Genomic DNA, 22,331 nt, shown 5'->3' with positions numbered 1-22,331 from the left:
AATTCATGATTATTCAGAGATTACACTACAATGTTGCTAAAATTAAATGTTACTTAAAACACAAATTATTGTAGTATGTAAGGCTTAAATAGAAAAAAGAAAATAAAACACAAAAGACTAGGGGCACCAATTCACGAAAATAAAGGGGGAGGGGATTATTTTTCAATTTTTTAACATCAAGATACAACACAAAGTATAATTTTTTAGGGTCTAGAGTTAAGCAGTTATTATTATTTCAAAAATCTTGTTTGCTTTCCACCGAATTTGGTTAGGTATTTAGACTGACTGTGCATACCCAGGCATCGGCATTTTGACAGTGCCACAACAGGGAAATTCCTTAAACGTGCGACATCCCATAAATCAGTCAATTGTGTTTGAGGTATTTCAGAACTTGGTTTTCATCTTTCACATAACAAACACGGAAAATTAAACACAAGTAGAATCAAAACTATCTAGACTGACCAGACTGACCTTAAAAGTACGACATCCTTTAAGTCAATTAATTATCACACCTTGTTGAAATCAGTGCCATGGATGCACGAGTAGCTCCATTAGCTCATTGCTACAGAGAACTTAAGACATTTTAAAAATAAAATTTAACCAAAGAAAAAAAACTGTAAAGTAAGGAATAAGCGTCATTTGGACGTGGTTAAGGAATGGTAACTGCTATTTCAGTTAATTTAAAAAGCAGATTGAGAAATACGTTTTACTGGAATACCAAAATCTCTTTAAAATGACGATGGATCATAATCAAAATTGGCCCATGGTCAGAGACCCCCTTTCAAAAGAGCTACAGTCCCCGATTTCGAACAACATGAATAATTACTTTTCCACATGGAGAACAGTGATGTTTCCTTTCTTTCCGAGGGTGCGGTCTTCATTCCGAGTCATTTAATGGCACTAAGAATATTCATTGAGTCTATGTACAGTCCAACATTAATCCACTACCAAACCTAATTTCCACATATAATCACACTGCACATTCTTTTACTCACCATGGCTTGGGTTTAGGCTATTTAGGTTAGGGTTAACATTAGTTGAATATCAGTCTGCAAATATTTTTTACTCTAGTTTGACTGTTGTTATAAAACTATCCTAAGTACAAATTTCAAAATTGCCTTTGATTTCTGCCTAATTCCATCTTTAAGGATTTCTGAACCCGCTAACTCAAAATGAAGATATCAAAAATAAATCATGTATTTCATTAATGATGGTTCTATAATACCTTGGGGAATCTAAACCATACCTTAAGTTTCGATTAAGCATGGGTACTGTTTCTGTTTTCGAAGTACCTGTTTCTGTTTTCAAAGTACCTGTTTCTTTTCTGTTCATACAAAAACAGATACAGAAAAGGAATAGATGACCTGTTCTTTATTTACCTGTTCTTTTCTGTTTTTATAATAGCTATTTAGTCAGGTTTTTTTTCTACCTGTATTGCTTCTGTTTCAAATTTTATTTTAGTGATACGAGAATGAGACATTTGAGAATTTCGAATTTATAAATGGTGTTTCAAATCAATTTTGAAATTGTGATGAAGCGTGGTTATGCCTCATATAAATTTTGGAATTGGAATATAAGTAAAATGATGGAACTCAGTGTGTATAACATATCAAATAGGACTGATAGATGTCTTCAGCTAGACAGAATTAGGGCTTAGGGGTCAGATGAGATTAGGTAAGTCTGTAAATGTTGGGAAGGCAAAGGTACAGTTTAGCCCACTAAAACAACTTTCTTCTTACATTATTGCGTCAATTGAGCAGCCAAGTCGCATAGATACTGGCCTGGAGAAGAAGGATACAAACAAATCACTTATTAATGTTATCCTAGTTTTATTGGTGCTAGACATCAGTGCCTTGCTATGATTATCCAACTAGCCTATACATGATAAATACCGACTATTATTTGCAAATTTTCTTAAATGTCTAGTCAGAGAGTTCGAAAAATGCAATAATTCTATTAGGAGACTCTGGCTGATGTCTAATGGTTCGGCTGCACTAGAAGCTACTATTACCGTACTTTCTCCCATGTGCAATGCCACTGTACTTATAAGTACTTCGTCATATCCAACTGGCAGTAAAGCACACAGAGTCTTAGAACGGCTTGTGCTCTTTTGTAATACTATACCGGTGATTTGCCCTTTGTTGTACCCCTCAAAGAATCACAGAGTCGTGGAGTTAAAAAAGTATTTTATGACTAGCCTTTATTTTGAAATTAATCTTTACCAAAATGCAGCTAATCTGGAATTTTCCACATTTAAAAGGTTTGAAAAATCATTTGGGAATTTTTCTCCGGTCCCTCAATCTCTGACGCTATTACTTTGGGATACATTAAGTAATGGTGCAGAATCAGCAAGGGAGTCCACTCGAACTTCGCCTGTTACTGCTGAAGAGCTTCAGGCTATGGTAGAGTCCAGTGAGGAAAGCTTGTTCCAGTCGTTTTTGGATACAACAGGTTTCAAAATCGCAAGACTCTCCCGCAGCGTTGCCAACTCTGCCGTAATTCCCTTAAAGTCTTTTGAGAAGGAACTGCTAGTCTGTCTTTCAGAGTGACTTAGAGCTTTCCAAAAAGATTTTTCTTTTTTCATTAAGTAGCATAAATAAAGTAGTGCAAATTTACGTACTTAAAATACACCTTCAAAATATCGGCAGATCCAAAGTTTCTGGAGGAGGGGGCTCGACTAAGAAATAACATTAGTGTTCTTGGATTGCGTAATTACTCTTAGTTATAGTCGAGGGTGTCACTACCCCTTTTCCTTTTAGAATAGACCATGAAAACGTGCCTACATAATTTAAAACTTGCCTCCTCGTATTCTTATAGAAAAAGTTCGAAGTAGTGGCAACTTCTATCAAAGAGCAAGTGAAAGAGTTGGAGAAAGTATCTTCTGCCGCTAAATGACGGATTATATATATATATATATATATATATATATATATATATATATATATATATATATATATATATATATATATATATATATATATATATATATATAATATATATATATATATATATATATATATATATCAAAAAGTGCAATTGAGCTATTTAAACGAAGAGAATACTTGAAGAAAGTATTATGTAGCAAAGACTCCAAAATTCTTTAAAACTCAGAAATGACGGTAAATGACGGCTAAATGCCGCTAAAATTTCACTTTACTTATTTAATTAAAAATGAAACCGATGGGGGGGGGGGAATAATACAACGTTTTCTAGCGCGAAACGCCGTAAAAATATGCGAAGTACCCTTATACCATTAATTTTTCTTTTGAAAAATTTTCACACACATTGGCTAGGATGTAGGAAATAATTAATCTTAAAAGGCTGTTTTAAGCCGCGAGGTAACGAAAATTTTTGAATTGACAGTAAGAAGTGTCATTTTCCCAGGCATTTTTCTTCTTTCATACTTTTGTTTAAGATGACTTCCAAACATCAGGATAAGGGGAGGGGAAAGCATGTTCTGGAGAGGGAAACTGTCAACTCCCAAATCAACTATGGGCTCTGCTTAAACACTAGTAACTTTGAACTAACAGCATAATTTCGTTCTGGAAATTATTTTATTTTCGAAATGCCACAAATAACCAGAATGCATTTCCAGAAAGTACGAGGAAAGATGCTGCATAAACATAAAAGACCATTTCTTGAAAAACAAGGGACAGAAAATGTAAGAAAATAATCATAAAGAAAAAAAAGATGATGCTAATGAGTGCACCGACAATTTTTCGCCCCTTTAATAGAAAAACAGCTCTTTTTTGCAGCAAAATTTGTTGCAGTAATACTATGTTTCCTCAAAAGTGTTGCTGCCAGAAGAGGACCCGAGTGACCATGTAGTCAAGAGGGGTCCGAAATTCATCTCATTGTCATCATCGTTACTGCCAGAAAAAAGTATTACCCGTGGCAAGTGGCAATCCTGAAGAGAGGTCAATGAGAAACTAAAAGGTAATATTTTCATATTGGAGACCCATTCATTTTCTTGATTCAAAACGAAGAGATATTTCCGGACCTACCAGAAACTTTAACCTTTAAGTGTTCAAAACAACCTGTTGAAACAATTGTTTTTTATAATGAAAACAGCTGTTTTCTGGTTTTACAAAAAAACAGAACAGAAACAGGTTTACTGTTTTTTGTTGACCTGTTCTGTTTCATTCAAGCTCTGTTTTTTTCTGTTTCTTCAGAAAAACAGAACAGTGCCCATGCTTAATTTCAATATATACACTTGGAGGTCAGAAGACACTTGGTCAAACGCTCCCTTGAAAAAGAAACAAACATTTCTTTTTTCCTTCATTTAGAGTCTTCCAAATAGCAACTTCCAATTGGCTTTCAGTTGAATTTTTTTTTTAATTTCTGATCTTTTTCAAATAATGCCGGGGGATTCATGTCTCCTTCCATGGAAATCTCCCCCCCCCCCCCAAGAAAAAAAGTTCCTCCAACGCAAAATCCTCCCGGACAATTCCATCCTCACTGAACTTAACCCTGGAAGTTCTTTTTTGCGGACGATACCGCCTGGAAAATTCTCCTTGGCATACTTTCATTCGTAAGACTTTGATTCCTAATTGCTTTTCAAATCATGCCGGAAAATTCTCCTCCGCTAAATTTTTTTTTGGAAATCCTATTTCCATTTCAACAGGGAGAATTTATCCCGCATAAAACCTCCTCCACCGCAAAAAATCAAACCCTGCTAAAACTTTCCCCCCGGATTATTTTCACATATAAAATTAAGTCAGCAAAGAAAAAGTAATAAAACTAAAAAGAATTTCGTATAGGAATTCTGGCAAATTCAAAAACATAAAATTGTCCCTAGAAAGTTCACCACCAGAAACTTCCCTCCCCATGGAAATCCCATTAAAAAATACTAAATGTAAACTACAGGCAAATTTCAAAACATACAACCCTTTCTCCGGGGGCAGTGGGGGATATTTTATCCTCAAATGCATAGTTACTGGACTTTTCAAGTATGCTGAACAAAATGACTATCTCAAAATTTTGGTCGGACGACTTTGGGAGAAAGGAGCGTAAAGAAGGGGGCTATTTGCCCACCAATTTTTTCGGTCACTTAAAAAAGGGCATAGAAGTTTTAATTTCGGTTATAATAAGCCCTCTTCCAGTATTATAGGACCATTGGTTCGATACGATCGCCCCAGAAAAAAAAATTAATAGGCAAACACACATCCGTGATTTTTGTTCAGAAAAAATTCAATATTTTTGCAGATGGGAGCTTGAAAACTCTACAGCAGGGTTCTCTGATACGCTGAATTTGATGGTACAATTTCCATTAAGATTCCCCGGCATTTTGGGAGCATTTTCCCCTCTTTCAAAAATCAGGACAATTTGCTCAGGCTTGTAGCTTTTAATGGATAACAGTAAGCTTAATCAATCTTATACACATGGAATCAGCACAAAAAGTTAATTTTTTTGACATATATATAGGTATCAAAATTGTATTTTTTTTTTTAGAATTTCGGTTAATATTGCGATGAGTCACTCCTTTCAAACATCAAGTTCGTTGATTCTCAAAGACAGATGCACCTTAAAAGAAAAACATCACATTTTTAGATCGTTTGAAGCAGAATTTTTTCAACCGAAAACAGAATTCTCGGGAAAATATACTGGTGAAGCGGCTATGACGGACAAGGTAGTTGGAACGGTTATCACTGCACTTAGGTGGGGTCGGGGGTTAGGAAGTTAGACTGATAACAGACAAATAAATTACATCGATACCTGGCACGTACGCAGGGGGGCCTTCGGACCCAGCCTCCCCCTTCAAATTTTTTGAAATGTTTAATTTCCCCATGATTTCTTGGGATTTCTGGCAAAAGTAGGACATTTATTAAGAATCTAGATACATGTGTGAAGCCCTTTTTGGGGGATTTTACAGCATGCAATTATCCGGTCAAGTCAAGCCCAATAATTAACCCATTTTCTGTCTAACTTTTTATCCTTTTTGAAGTAATTAGCAATTGTATTGTTATTTTTTTTTTTTTTGTAAAGAGAGTTTGCTTTCCACAGCAAAATAGAATTATCCTTGATATTAGGGCGTGTATCCACCCTTTTCAGGATAAAGTACAGCTTTTAATGGATCAATTTTGGAAACTATCATTTTTCATTAAAATCTACGTTTTTGCAATAGAAGAACTACCCCCCACAGCATCAGTGTTGCACTGTTAACCCTAAAATTTCCCTTTCAGTTGGATATAATAGATATATCACTGGTTCTAAACTGCTATGAACATAACCTGAGCCTAAAACATACTTTTGAAGCTTCAGTCCTCTCCCCCCCCCCCATCCGCTACAGTACTACAGACTAAATTTAATCTCTATTTTCCGATATACGTGCTGTTTGCATTACTAAATAAAAAAGTGCTACTTTATGTCTGCTGTTTCGAAGGTTTTGCCCCCCTCCCCCGAAACAATTTCTGCGTACGTGCCTGGTCGATACAATCGGATTCCTTTGTACAGGATTTCAAATATAAAACTACCCTAAGCTTTGAGCTACATTCCGACATGCCGTAAAAATTCGCCAACAGCTTTAAACAGTATGCAAAGTAATATCAGCTCAATTACGCACATTCAAGAACCAACAATATATACCTTTATTTTTGACTACGATGGGAAATCAACAACAGCCCATAGGCAAGGCAAAGGCACCCCTCCTATATCCCCTTAATAGGTTATGATTCAAAGAGCGGGAGTGACTTAAATAGACTTGGTTTAATATGAGACATTTGCCACATATAGGGTTTCGCCACAATATACAGAGACACAAGCAGAATCGTTCCTATGGTTGGTGACGCGCAGGGCGAAATTCATTACAGTACCCTACCGTTTCAAGTCCAAGAAAAAAGCCAAAACTAAGTATAAAAAAATACGATCAAAAGTGGGCAACCCACGAACCCCTGATCCCCAACTAGCCTCAGCACCCCGGGCAGCTTTTCCCAACCCTCCCCCCTCGAACGACTCTTGACACAAGACGTAACAGAATGAAATTCGTTGAGCGACTGAATGAGTATAATAAGAGCTAGACTACTTGGAGAGGGAACGAACAGTCTAGCAAAGGTAGAAAGCAATCAAATCTATGTGTCCATAAAAGAAGAATTATCATTCAAACTAAACCTCTCCTCTGTGCTAGGTCAACCATTGTTTTGGCTAACTTTATTTTGAAATAGGCTACGTGCAAATTAGTATCCCCTAAGTAACCTCATATTTTCTCTCGATTTATTTGTCGTTCAAATCAAGATGAAATGCAAGAGCTATACAGGGGAGAAAAACTTTCAGTAAAATCAACATTTTTTCATGCCTGCTATATTGGAATAAACTGTGGCATATAAAAACGGACTGGAGACAGTGGCGAATATTCAAAGACATTTAGGAACAGGGGCGGGGAGAAACTTATTTTTCAAAATCTAGTGGGAAGGGATAGAAAATTATTGTTTTTATCATTTTTCTCAATAACAATACAAAAGAAGAAATTTATCAATGGAAATATCCCCTTATCCCCCCCCCCATAAAAAGAATTTTTTCAAAACATATAGAGGTGCTCGCCTTTCTCCTAATTCAAGCCACCCTTAAGAGGACTTTCAAGCCTAGTTTTGATATGTTAATGTTGACAATTTAGTTGCAAATGAAGGTTTCTCGATTTGTTGCTTTTTGAAAAACGAAGGCTTTCTTACCCTGAGAAAAAGTTACCACCAAGCTAGGTGGAAGCCAAGATTATCAGCCATCTATTGGCCAAAGTTATCAGCCAACGTTGCGTCTCATTCTTAATGAATCCACTTTTATAGTATACTATTTATACCCAAGTAAAGAAAAAGAGTTTAAAAGTAATTGTAGACAGTCAATTTTAGTCAATTTCAAACCAAAAGAAGGCTCGATCTCTAAAAATTATCCATTCGCATTTATTTTAGAAATCCCCAAAAAAGCGTAATGTAAAATTTACACGAAAGCCATCCAGAAGGCCAAACAATCAGGTTTGCTTTTAAAAAGTTACTTACATTTTTGCATCTATGCCCTTAGCACTCTGCGCAAACAATAAATCAAGGGGGAAACAGAAAAATAATATTAAATTGCTTTTCTCAAAACTTAAATACTTGTAGACACACTAGCAAAAATCATCCATGTTCCCCATGAGACGATTAATTAAACCCAACAAAGTAACATCTTTTTAAATTTGCTCCATTTTTATAATAATACAGCTTAAAACCAGATCTTTGAACGATTCGCATAAACATACAGTAGTAGGCGAAATAATTTCTGGTAAAAAATAATTTTTGTTTTAGAAAGCTTCGTAAAATCTTTCAACACACTAAAAATTTAGCCACTAAACCTGCAACATCATTGTTATTTATGTTATTTTTATTTTAATTTAGATTTGAGTTTTATTTAGCACTCCTAAATCCTCAATCCCCACTAGTTCTGCTAAAAACTGAGTTATATCTAAATGCTTCATGAATGAACACTAACAAAAAGCAGTGTCACAAAAAGAATTTATTTTTAATATTTTTACAATGCTTCGTGAGCGACATGGTCAAGATAGTTGAATCCTCAAAGATTAGAAAATATTCTAACTGGCTATATTAATTGCATTTAAGTGCTTCAATAAAAGCCAAAATCAAACTTGAGTGCAACGCATGGATGATTGAGATGGGCAATAGCCCCCCCCCCCAACATACATAGCTTGGGATGATAGCTCTTTACTATAATCTGAAAATACATTAATCAATAATTTTTTAAAGATATGAATCAAGCAATAAGCACCAACAGTTTTTTCCATCGTTTTTACTTCAGAAACATCTTCATTTCTTTGTAGATATGATGCTTAATAACATCTATCTTTTTTTTCCAATAGATAATGTGCCATTCCTTATGAGACTAAGTGTTTCCACTATTACAAATTTTTTTTTAAAGAAAAAATTGAAATATTTGTCTAAAAATTGACCATATTTTTGACATCACTGGCTCTAATTTAGAAACTTAAACCAATTGGATTGCAAGATATATTTATTCAAAAATATATAGCGCCATAAAAAGAAGAGAAAACGGACAAAGAAAAGAGAGATCTGAATCACGTAAAAACGACAAATGTATTATTCTCCAATTTCAGCACATCTGCAGCCTATTTGTATAACTGATGATAACTCCTGACAAATACCTTAATCTTCAACTCTCAAAACACTTGTGCGGGGACTGTACAACCATGACCTGAATTTTGATGCCAAGTGAGCATTCCTCACTATACAATATAGCCAGAAGGCTATGTTTTGCCCCCTGAACTTCTTAAAATGTTAAGCACTACGTTTTTCTGTGCAGGCTATCTTACAGACTCTTTGCTTAGTAAAACAACAGTTCAACGCAAGCCCAGTCAAAAGCGTCGTATTACTTCCTTCAGTCAAACCTTGTATAGCATAGGTTTAAATTCTAAGCTAACAATCAGCATAGGCATTAGTTAAAAACTAAAAATTAATAATAGAGCAACCAAAAAACTCTTCATCAACCAAGAAGAAAAATTTCAGAGCATCATAAGGATCACACGCGCCATCTATTATTTTCACCGGCATATACATTAGTGAGGTTGCGCCTTCAGCCCTTCACTCGTTTTTAGGTGATGTATCAGGTGAACGCAACTTATGGGGAGCAGTAGTTTCCAATTTTGACGTCTCAAGGCCATATTCACATATATAAGACAAATGGAGATAGCTCAACACTACTTCAACATTTCTGATACGTTGTATTTGTGGAAGCAGTGTCTTCACAACTAAAATTTGGGTGGGCAATATTTCTGTAGAACTACTACGAATCTCTAAAACCGAAACAACGTAGTTGGTATGCTACTTGTCCTCCAAGAAAGAGCATATCCAAGTTTTCTGATTTTGGGTACAACTTTTCTCAGCGAACTTAACTCTATTTTGTGAAGGTTTTACTCTTTTCACCTGTCTCAAATATTTGACTACGAACGGAATAAGATCTATTTTTCCAGAAGAAAAGGATTGGCTTCCCTCACAACTTCAGAGATAGTACCAACTCATTAATCGACATTTTTAAGGCTGTGTTACATAAACTAAAAGAAAGTTGCTCCATTAATATGAACAGGATATATTGCAGTGTTAAATGAAAGTCCACACAAAGCTACAACAGACAGTTTTTTTACCCTATTAAATTTTGAACCCTTTTAGAAGGGTTGTATTAAGAAAAATATTGATTTTATTCGTCCTGGCACACTAAATCTTCCAGGACAAACATAAATCAACATTCGTGTATTATTAATAAAGCTATATAATATCTCAAGTGCCAATATGAAAGTTCTGTAGCAAATCCAACAGCTTCATGAGACTGTTTTCTAACCAGCAGCGGCTATGCATCAAAATGTTGTTTGTACACACTATACATTAGGGTTCCTGACTAGACAACGCGAGACTGGGGTATCACATGAGGCGGAGTTTCTCGGGGAGTTCATAACTTTTCTAGTAAATTGACAGATACACTAATAGTGTCATTCAGGAATGATTATCAAGAATTTTACACATTTATCCAACATGTTACGTTATATCACTTCCTAGAGTAAAGGAAGGCAGGATGTATTAGTCCTGGCGGTGACATGTTTTGATGGGTTAAAAATTATAACTCTAATGCTTCGTAAAATAATTAAAGCACACCTAATATATGAAAAAAAAAATCCTTCTGGACAACATGAAACTTCTAAATCTTTCAGCGTTTTATATTTTCTGTTTATCATAAAGCAGTAGGCTTATGTATATAGTGAGTATCTCCAGAAACATAAATAAGTTTACATGATACAGTTTCATATCAATCCATTTTTCCAGAACAAAGTAATTCTACATGGGTAACTTTGTTCTGTCTAATATCAAGGCAAAATTGATAATATTTAATTAAAGGTAGTGTTGATATTGCATACCCTCCAACCCCCCCCCCCCTGACCGAAAGCAGCAGATCCCTTTCTTACTTAGGCCCCATGATATGGAACTCAATTGAGAAAAAAAAAAACATCCGTTACATACCGCGAATGTTGCCATAATAATGAGATTTAATCCCAAAAAAAACCTCCAGGGCATGATTCATGAAATAATATGCAAAAACACAAAAATTGAGTTAAAGAATTACACCTTGACTAAGTCTATTTTATACATTTTTATTACATTCGCCATGCCATATCATAGTTGCTAAAAAAAACTTTACTCAGATTAAATGCCGCGATCCAATTGGTTGATTTTTTCGTTACCTAATGCCACCCCGTGCCACACTTCGAACAGTTGCAAACATAAGGTTAAATAATAAAAGTAAACAGGTAAACTGCAAAAAAATAGTAGTGGTTCAAAAGCTGTAAAGTGGCTATTTTTATAAGATAAATTAGTGTTGAACAATGCAATAGGCCAAGAATAGAAAACCACACTTCCACCTTGGTCAAACACATGCTAAATTAAGCACGTTGGACCGATCGTCAACTTTAAATTTTTGTTTCTTTACTGCATATTGCTTGACAGCCAACAACTTACCCTATAGAGCACCAAGTATCTGCATTACTTTCTGATTTGTCAACTGAGTTCCTATAGGCCAAAAAAGCTTCATGAACTTTTCCAGATGATGCAAAACACCTCCCTAGAAGATACAGACTTTGTCCTGATTTTGGTTCAGCATCTACAGCGGCTTGAAGATATTTTGTGGCTGCAGCTTCTCGTTCAGTCCTCTCTCCAAAAGTTTCGCATATATGATAAAGCCAGCCTTTAATAAAAAAAAGAAACAATTTACAGCGGATGTAATTTTTAATTGCATAAATATTCGCATCTTTTCATATGCCCTACTCCACATGTACTCTATTTCTTACCGATAAGATGAAAAAGAGAGGGCAGCAGTAGCAACTCCCTTGGAATGATGAACAAAAGCAGAGAAAATGGGACTACCACTTTTTTAGAGGTACGTGAGCCATATTGTTCGAAAGGGAGGTGGTATTTCATGTATGCTCTCATTAAACTCATGCACTTTTTTATTTTATTTTTTTCAAGCGTAATATTAATCTCAAAGAGATGGCAGCAGTGTATAAAACATTTCAATAGTACTTTTATTTCTGAATTATACATAGACAAATAAAAAGTGTCTTTGTTTTGTGTAAATTGAGCTGTCCTGGCATATTTTTTTGGCCTCGTTCAACCCCTGGGTTTAATGTTCTCGAATTAGCGCAAGTACTTCAAAATGGGATACGAAAAAAAAACAAAAAAAAAACGTTAAAACGCACTAACGTGGATGGTTAAAACGTAAATGGTCCTTATAAGTCCTAGGAGAAAGAGTTACCAACGCTGAAGCGCATTAAAAAAAAAATGTAAATTTTGTAGTATTCACGATACATGTATATTTCTTTTAAAATCCAAAAGGATTATTTAAGTTCTGCAAAAACAAATATACTAGGACACTATATTAGGATGTATGCTATAGACAGAGGAACTGATACTGGCTTGTTATAGCTTTCCTGAATGTAGGCTGTGAATAAAAAACTTTATCATACTGATTACATTAACGTCATATACCTTTTTTTTTCTCGATGGAAACATTTCAAAATAATTATTATTACTTCTCGAGCAAAAGTATAGAGGCTACTGTCGTTAGACAAGACAACTAGAGTGAGAAAATCTAGAGATGGAAAGAAATTTTTGGGGTATGGAAAGATTCGGGATTACATAAAACAAGTTGGTTTTTGGTTTATAACTACAACAAAACAATCCTGAAAATGAATAGAACTGCCCTTGCAACTGAATCTTCCGGGATCCAAACTCAACTTACGATGCTGAGATGTGCGTTCAATACAAATAGGCAAATTCAAGCGAGCGCTCCCATTCCTTCTTATACGATAATGAGATAATTTATAAGTAGAATTTTGCAGATTAGTGAACCGAAAGCTTTCACAACTTCAAAAATATAGCACCAAATATCGGACCGGAAACAAGAGTCAAATTTATAAAACTTATAAGACTAGTATATGCGCGCTCTTTTCAGTAGCTCAAAAGCAAGACTGAACCCATGAAAAAAAAAATCCTTTACGACAAGATGGGAAAACATAGCCTTCTCAAAACAAAACAAATTGAATAAAAGAGATGTCTCTTGAAGACAATACTTATTAAAAATAGACAACTAAGCCATTTATTATCAGGAATTTTTTGCCTTTGGTTAATTTGGCAAGGCAGCTGTCGAATGAACACGAATTTTAAACAATTGAATAAGGTATGCCAGAAAACACTAAAACAGTTCCTTGGCTACTTTTCTTTTTATCGAAGATTGTCATTGTTGGTAGAGAGGAAACAATTACTATTTATAACAAACTTTTACTGTAAGATTTATCGGAACAGGATATGCTGCAGTTAGAAATGAGAGTAGATAAAAAATACAACGGATAATTTCATCACCCTATTAAATTTTAGGCCCTCTTAGAATTGTTTTGAATTATTATTTTTATTTGCCCAGGGACATTAAATCTTCCAAGACAAATGTAAATTAACATTTTTGTATTACTAATGAAAAACATCTAATTTCTCACGGGCCAATATGAGAGTTCTATTACTATTCCTAGTACTACAACTAACAACTCATTATAACATCAAGCTGTGGAGGTTCCTCGTCAACATCAATATATTCAAAAATTCACTCTTTACCCAGACTTGAAGTTCTTTTCTGTTTAAATTGTTCTCTATTACCTCATCCTGACCTGTTCGTGGACCAAAAGCTTTTCGATTTACTCCAGAAATGAACAACATTATAATATCAAACAGGAAGATGCATATTTTGAAAATTCAGGATCAAATCAAAGAGACACAAGGAAAATACATTATTTCGAAACCGGTTTTAAAAGGGAGGTTTTAAGGTGAGCTATTGAACTAATGGGTGATTAGTTCCCTATTGGTTTGAGAAGAAAGTAACGGTTGTTTACATTCTTTGCCTAAAAAATTAGCGACAGGAAGGCGAAATATTTTAGATCTTTTAGAAATATTTTTGATCAGACGATTTTGAGAAATAAGGGGTGGGGAAGGAGGCCTAGGTGCCCTCCAATTTTTCGGTTACTTAAAAAGGGAACTAGATCTTTTAATTTTTAACGAACGTTTTTATTAGTGAAAAATATACGTAACTTAAGAATTAACTTACGTAACAAACTTTTATATTCTTACTTTTATATTTTATAAGTATTTATCTCCTCCTAAATACCTCGCTCTTTATGCTAAAGTATTTTTAGAACCCCTCATATGTGTAATAATCTCTGTTCGTTTTAAGTTTTAATGCCTCTCCTTACTTTCAATTGAAAAAACTTTTTCATGTTTATATTTTCATTGTTTTGTTTTTTTAATAGTAATGCTAGAAAATCCTGCTCCCTTTTCATTGAATTTCTCTTCCCCCATGAAATATTCCTCCAAGGAAAGATCCTCCCATATAGCCCCCTCCCCTGAACCCCACACCCAAACCAAAAAAAAACCCCTGATAACGTCGGTACACTTCCCAGTAACCATTACTGTATGTAAACATTGGTCAAAGTTTGTAACTTGCAGCCCCTCCCCCAGAGACTCTGGGGGGTAAGACATAGTTTTATGGTTTTCGACTATACGGAACAAAATGGCTATCTCAAAATTTTGATCCGTTGACTTTGGGAAAAAAATGATCTTGGGAGGGGGCCTAGGTGCCCTCCAATTTTTTGGGTCGCTTAAAAAGGGCACTAGAACTTTTCATTTCCGTTAGAATGAGCCCTCTTGCAACACTCTAGGACCACTTGGTTGATACGATGACCCCTGGAAAAAAAAACACAAAAAAAAAAACAAACAAACAAACAAATAAACACGCACCCGTGATTTGTCTTCTGGCAAAAAATACGAAATTCCACATTTATGTAGATTGGACCTTGAATTTTTTTTTATAGGGTTCTCTGATACGCTGAATGCGATGGTGTGATTTTCGTTAAGATCCTATGACTTTTAGGGGGTGTTACCCCCTATTTTCCAAAATAAGGCAAATTTTCTCAGGCTCGTAACTTTTGATGACAAAGACTAAATTTGATAAAACTTAAACATTTAAAATCAGCATAAAAATTCGATTCTTTTGATATATCTTTTAGCATCGAAATTCTGTTTCTTAGAGTTTCGTTTACTATTGAGCCGGGTCGCTCCTTACTACAGTTCGTTACCACGAACTGTTTGAAAACCCCTTAGAGTCCATGGACAAAGGTTGTGACTCATATAAGTCGTCCATTGTTAACGTATACGATTTTGAATCAGAAAAAGGGGCATGTTTGATCCTGGGTCTCCAAAAAAGCACAGTGTTTTAAGATGAAATTCTGAGAAAATACTGAGAGGGATGCCAAATGGAATCAAAACACATGCATGTTGGTTGTGAAAGTGTGTATCAGCAATATCTAAGAAATGGCTGAGGGACTTGAGTTGAAACTTCCAAGGTAAGCTGATGGGGACGTTGAGGTAATTGTAGGGCTTCCAGGCCACATGCCCTTTTTATTACCCCCCTCCCTATTACGTTGAAGTAATTGTAGAACTCCCAGATCCAATTCCCTTTTCATTACCCCCCCCCCAAACCTGAACGAAATTTGGAAATGCTATTTTGTTCAAAATAGATAAAAGGTCTAATTACTATGCCTCCTTGGATGCTATACCCTCCAAAACCCTGAGGTAAGGATTGTTAATTATGCATTTTGTCCGTTGTTTGTATACAGGATTCATCAGGAGTAAAACGAGGAACGGTTGATTCTGTGTAATATTTCAGGGAATGTTAAGCTAAATCAAAGGATAATATGTGTATCGAGCTTATCAAAAAGACGTATCTGCAATATCTTAAGAACGGCTGAGGTGGTAAAGTTGAAACTCTCGGGCATATCAAGGCGGATGTTGAAAGATGTTTGGAGGACAACCGGCCAGCTCCCAAGCCCTTTTCAGCTGCCTCTTTTAAGACATCCGATCGAAATTTTGACACAGCTGCCCCTGCATAACCACTTCCATAATCCCTAGAGCAAGGTTTGTAGGGTGTTTAAGTTGATTATTGTTAATATATATATATATGGTTAGTTATTGGGAAAAGGGGGCATATTTATTCCCAAGTATCCAAAAAGCTTTATGATATTATGATAAACTTTCAGGAAATGTTGAAGGGGATATTAAAAAAAAAAAAAATCAAAACACACTATATGCAGAATGGCTGACAAGAGGGTGCAGCAGCAAAATTTAAGGAACGAATGAGGGTATCAATTTAAAACTTGCAAGGCATGTTGAAGGGAATGTTGAAGAGTGACTGGAGGGTAACCAGTCTCCTCCTATTGCCCTTTAAGATACCCGCCGTACGCTGATAAAAAATTTGAAAGACTGTTTTATTCAAAATGGTCAAAAGGACTAACAATTACGTCTCCAAGGATTTACCAGCTCCAAACAGCTAAATCTATGTATAAATACATAAACAGTAAAGCACCCCAAGACTGACAAAACTTGCCCTCTTTCATTTGTTGAAGTATTATCATACCAATACAACGTCATCATCTAGACATTTTTCACTTGTTTTTGATATTTGTCACACGTAAAGACCATCTTTTCGCATAAATATGTAGGAGCAAATAACGGAATACTATTTCACTGGAAATAAAAGAATTTTGTTTCAGTTCCACCATTTCGATATGATTATAAAAAAACATGCTGTTTCCACTAATATAGACGAGTAATGATTAGGAGGATTTTCCTTTTCTGTATGGCTCATAATGCCTTTGGTTTAATACTTTTGATTGCAAATATCATTTCGAAAAATTATTTAGAGTTTCAATTACTATTAGGCTAACAAAGTCTCTCATTACTTGCAATTTGTCAAAAAAAAGGTACTTGATTGAGACACAGAGAGAACTTTTTCAGCCTTGTCGCCTTTTCGTTTCTTAACGAAGATTTAATGACAGCCACATACTTACGTACAAAAACAAATAAAACAAAGAAAATTACCAAGCCTACGACAAATGTCAGCACGAAGAACTGGTTTCAAATCCTGCTCCAACAGAAGCTTTTCATACTGTTCACGAGCAACTTTAAATTTCTCTTGCGTTTCAAACAGATGAGCCACGTGAAACTTAACTAGATGAAAAAAAAGAAAATAATATAAACATTTTGGTAGATGAGACCCTGCATTAGAACAGCAAGAAAATTAGGAAAAGAAAATAAATTAACATTATGACTTTGCCATAGATTTCATCTCGAATGAAAATGGCCAGGCTTATTTGATATTTGAATTTGTTTCTAATAAACAATTTCCGATGAACATTTCCTATTTCTTCCTTTTAGCCCTGGTTTTCCAAAATATTTTGATAAATCCTAATATAAATTACCTTTATGCGGTCAAGCATTTGTGTTTGAAAACTGACAGTTTGATCAAATTAAATTATTTAAAAACAATTTCTAATAAATATTTTCTTTTTTTTAGGCCTCGTTTTTCAGAATATTTTGAAAAGCCCTAAAAGAATTTATATCTAAGCAGTCATATATACTGGTCAGTGAAGGGGTAGGGATGGGGAAAGGGAGGAGGAAGTGTGATTTCAAGATTTCGTTAGTTTGCTTTTTATAGATTGTCTACTGTTGTCTCAATAATTCGCATTTTTTTTCTCTTTTTTTAAAGTTATGGCTGCTTGATAAGCAAAAAGAAAATCCTGCGTAAGACCATGAATTTTCGAATGGGATACATTTATTTGGGCAGTAAAAAAAGAAAAAGCCCAGATTTCGATCACATATATAGCAGCCATCATCAGTAGAATTATTAAAATAATATAATTGAAACGAGTATATTTATACACAATAAAATAAATAACTTATTCAGGACTTCGAATGAACTTGGTCATAGAACTCTCTCTGAAAATAATCAAACAATTCGTAGTAACGAACTGTAGTAAGGAGTGACCCGGCTCAATAGTAACCGAAACTCTAAAAAAACAGAATTTTGATATTAATAGTTACATCAAAAGAATTGTATTTTAATGCTGATTTTAAATACATAAGTTTCATCAAGTTTAAACTTACCCATCAAAAGTTAAGAACCTGAGAAAATCTGCCTTATTTTAGAAAATAGGGAGAAACACCCCCCAAAAGTCATATAATCTTAACAAAATCGCACCATGAGATTCAGAGTATCAGAGAACTCTACTGTAGAAGTTTCAAGCTCCTATCTACAAAAATGTGGAATTTTGTATTTTTTGTCAGAAGACAAGATAACAGATGCGCGTTTATTTGTTGTTTTTTTTTCCCAAGGGTGATTGTATCGACCCAGTGGTCCTATAATGTTGCGAGAGGGCTAATTCTAACGGAAATTAAAAGTTATATTGCCTTTTTTAAGTGACCAAAAAATTGGAGGGCACCTAGGCCCCCTCCCACGCACATTTTCCCCTCAAAGTAACCGGATCAAAATTTTGAAATAGCTGACTCTGTAAGGTTAGCCAGAGTCGACTCAGCTCTAAATGGGTACCTGGAAAAATCTGGGGAAGGTAAACAGGAAGGGTGTGCGAAAGCACAGGATGGTTGGCCCCTAGACCCCCATTGCACTTCCTGGCTGAGGGGCTAAGAAACGGAGATCAGCACCGCCGATAGAGACTGTAAAGTCATCATTTACCTTTTACCTTTACCTTTTATTCTGTTCAGCTTAGTCAAAAACCTCATAAATATGTCTTTGCGGACGACTTAACCCCCACAGTCCCCGGGGGAGGGGTTGCAAGTTACAAACTTTGACCATTGTTTACATATAATAATGGTTATTAGGAAGTGAAAAGACGTTTTCAGGGGGACTTTTTCGCGTTGGGGTGGGAGTGGGTCGGGGGAGGGGGTTACGTAGTAGGATCTTTCCATGGAGAAATTTGTCATAAGGGAAGAAAATTTTCACGAAGGGAAGGCAGGATTTTCTAGCATAATTTAGAAGGAAACAATGAGAAAAATAAATATAGCAATTTTTCACGTGGATGTAATGACTAGAATTAAAACTTAAAACGAACATAAAATATTACGTATAAAAGAAGGTTTTCTCCTCCACATAGCTTGCTCTTTACGCTTAAGAATTTTTAGTAATTTCAACTATTTATTCTACGGCCTTTGTGATTCAGGGGTCATTCTTAAAGATGTGGGACAAAATTCAAGCTTTAGTGTAAAGAGCGAGGTATTGACGAGGGGGCAAACCTCTTGATATATACATAGTAAAAATACACAAATATAGAAGTTCGTTACGTAAGGTAATTCGTAAGGTACATGTGTTTATTACTAACAAAAACGTTCGTACAAAAAATTAAAGTTCTAGTTGCATTTTTAGATAGCCGAAAATTGAATGGCAACTAGGCCTCCACCCCCACCCTTTCCTTATCAAAATCATCCGATCAACACTATGAGAAAGCCATTTAGCAGAAAAAGGACAAATTTCGTTTTAATTATTCATGTGCGGTGACGCAAAATCAAAACATACATTAATTCAAACGTTCAGAAATTAAATATTAAAAAAACACGTTTTTTTTAACTGCAAGCAAGGAGCGACATTAAAACTTAAAATGAACAGAAAATATTTCGTATATGAGAGGGGCTGTCCCCTCCACAACGCCTCGCTATTTACGCTAAAGTTTTCTATTGTTTCAAAAAGTAGAGCTGTGAGAAGGAGTCAAATGTTTTAAGTTTTAATGTCGCTCCTTACTCTCAGTTAAAAAAAAACTAGTTTATTTTTACTGTACAAATAAATGGATTTATCCCCATTGAAAATTTAATTGTTCGTCATAGAACGGCAGTGTGGTCTAAGAGAAGAATACCTAATTTAAGGTATTACGTCGAAGATACGTCATATATATATATATATACATATATATATATATATATATATATATATATATATATATATATATATATATATATATATATATATATATATATATATATATATATATAGGGAAATGAGACAAACCAAGTGAACAACTATAAACTCGACATTTCGTATACAATTAGAAGACAAGGAAGGCTTTGTCATCTTCATTGGAAATCTGCTTTACTTTTGGGAGAGATTAAAAATGAAAATTTACATCAAAACTTTGAATGAATTTTGTCGTTGACCTCTCGCTGAAAATCATCTAGTAAATAATCTGGAAGTTCATTATTTTATATATGAGTCGAAGTTATTTATTCTGTTTTGTATAAATATTCTAGTTTCAGTTCAACCCCCCCCCAACCTCCAAAAAAAAACCTGGATACAGTCACTGCATGCGTGATCGAAATATCTGAACTATTGTACCTTTTTTTTCACTGTCTAAACAAATGAATTTATCACCATTTGAACATTTATTTGCTCATCATAGAATGGCATATATATATATATATATATATATATATATATATATATATATATATATATAAAGAAGTTGTCTGTGAGTGTGTCGAGTGACGTCATGTTTGTGTGTCGACTGACGTCATTATAAGAGTTGAGCTGTATGCGTCATGAAGTTGTTTGTCGACTGACGTCATGTTTGTCAACTGATGAAATTACATACCGGATCACCGGGACACAAATGACGACCGGGACACAGGGAATATAAATGACGACCGGGAACCTCAAAGAGAAATTACAGACTGGGACACCCGGACACAAATCACGACCGGGACACAGGGAATACAAATGACGACCGGGACACAGGGACACAACTACAACGGGGACGCCGGGGCACAGGCGGGATATATAAATGACGACCGGGACACGGGGATTGTTCGAATAGAAATTACAGACCGAGACACCGGGACATAAATGACGACCGGGACACCGGGACACAGGGAATATAAATGACGACCGGGACACTCAAAGAAAAATTACAAACTGGGACACCGGGACAAAAATGACGACCGGGACACGGGGAACATGAATGACGACCGGGACACAGGGACACATCATTAGAATAATGAGGTATAGATCTGAATACGGACTGTTTTTCCCATGGACAATTATATGTTGCATGTTCAAGAGTCAGTAAACCTGACAATCTATTTATATGCACAGACAATGGGACAGCGAAGAATGTTGTATATTCGCGCCACCCCAACACCTAGTTGGTGGGGCGCTTCGCACCCCCCCCCGCGCGCTTAAGTCGTTACGCGCCATTGTAGTTGTGTCCCTGTGTCCCACCTGTGAATAGAGATAGATATATATATGTTTTTAACTACGTAAAACATGCGAATATACAACATTCTTCGCAACATTTATATACAACATTTAAATAGATTAATTAATCTACACTTGTGAAGGGACACACATGCACGGAAAGGTGTAGCATAAATGGGAGACAGTAACAACGGCAATCAAAGGGATAAAATTAACCTTGACTGGGCTGCCCACTTAATTGAACAATCTGTCTTGGCTTTTTTCTACAATTGGCCTTTGACTTTTGACTTTGATTTTGAATTTGACTTTTCCCACAACTATTCCCTTTTTTTAAAATTCAAAAATCAACAAAATTCAGCAATTCTTGTCAACTGAATGTTTCGCCAATAAAGAATAATATCTCGAGGTGAGAACTGATCACCGACCATAACGATTGCCCAACAGCGGTCGTAGATATTAATCTACAGGCATAATATTTTATTGTGCTGATTTTTTATCCATTTCTTTGTTAGTGGCTGGATTTATCAATTTAATATTAAAGTGATAGCCGTCTGCTCCATCCCAAAAAATGATAGGATATTGTAGGGTATCGTAGCATCGATGAGTTTCAGCAATTCTTGTCAACTGATAGTTTCGCCTATAAAGAATAATATCTCGAGGTGAGAACTGATCACCGACCATAACGATTGCCCAATAGCTAGTCTATATATATATAAATAGTTGTCTGTGTGTGTCGAGTGACGTCATGTTTGTGTGTCGACTGACGTCAGATTTGTCGACTGACGAAATCACAGACCGGAACATCGGGACACAATTGACGACCGGGACACCAAGACATAGGGAATATAATTGACGACCGGGACACTCAAAGAGAAAGCGACCGGGACACAGAGAATATAAATGACGACCAGGACACTCAAAGAGAAATTACAGACCGGGACACAGGGAATATAAATGACGACCGCGACACTCAAAGAGAAATTACAGACTAGGACACCGGGACACAAATGACGACCGGGACACAAGACAAGGAAACAACTACAACGGGGACGCCGGGGGCACAGGGGGATATATAAATTACGACGGGGACACACGGTATGTTCGATTAGCAATCACCATCAACAAAGCTCAATGGCAATCATTAGAATAATGAGGTATAGATCTGAATACAGATTGTTTTTCCCATGGACAATTATATATTATATGTTGCACGC

The 22,331-nt window shown here is 35.5% G+C and overlaps 1 protein-coding gene across 1 annotated transcript in view; it reads right to left on the bottom strand.

Annotated features, from left to right (window-relative positions):
• LOC136041354 (lysine-specific demethylase 6A-like) overlaps positions 1-22,331 on the bottom strand; it is a gene marked incomplete in the record, with an annotated part of 159,744 nt that overhangs the window by 24,280 nt on the left and 113,133 nt on the right. The window contains 2 exon segments of the mRNA XM_065726000.1: positions 11,502-11,727; positions 16,962-17,090. Of these exon segments, the coding sequence (XP_065582072.1) occupies positions 11,502-11,727; positions 16,962-17,090 (355 nt within the window).

Source organism: Artemia franciscana, unplaced genomic scaffold (assembly GCF_032884065.1).
Source record: "Artemia franciscana unplaced genomic scaffold, ASM3288406v1 PGA_scaffold_168, whole genome shotgun sequence".
Classification (NCBI taxonomy): domain Eukaryota; kingdom Metazoa; phylum Arthropoda; class Branchiopoda; order Anostraca; family Artemiidae; genus Artemia; species Artemia franciscana.
This window is presented reverse-complemented; position numbering and strand designations above follow the sequence as displayed.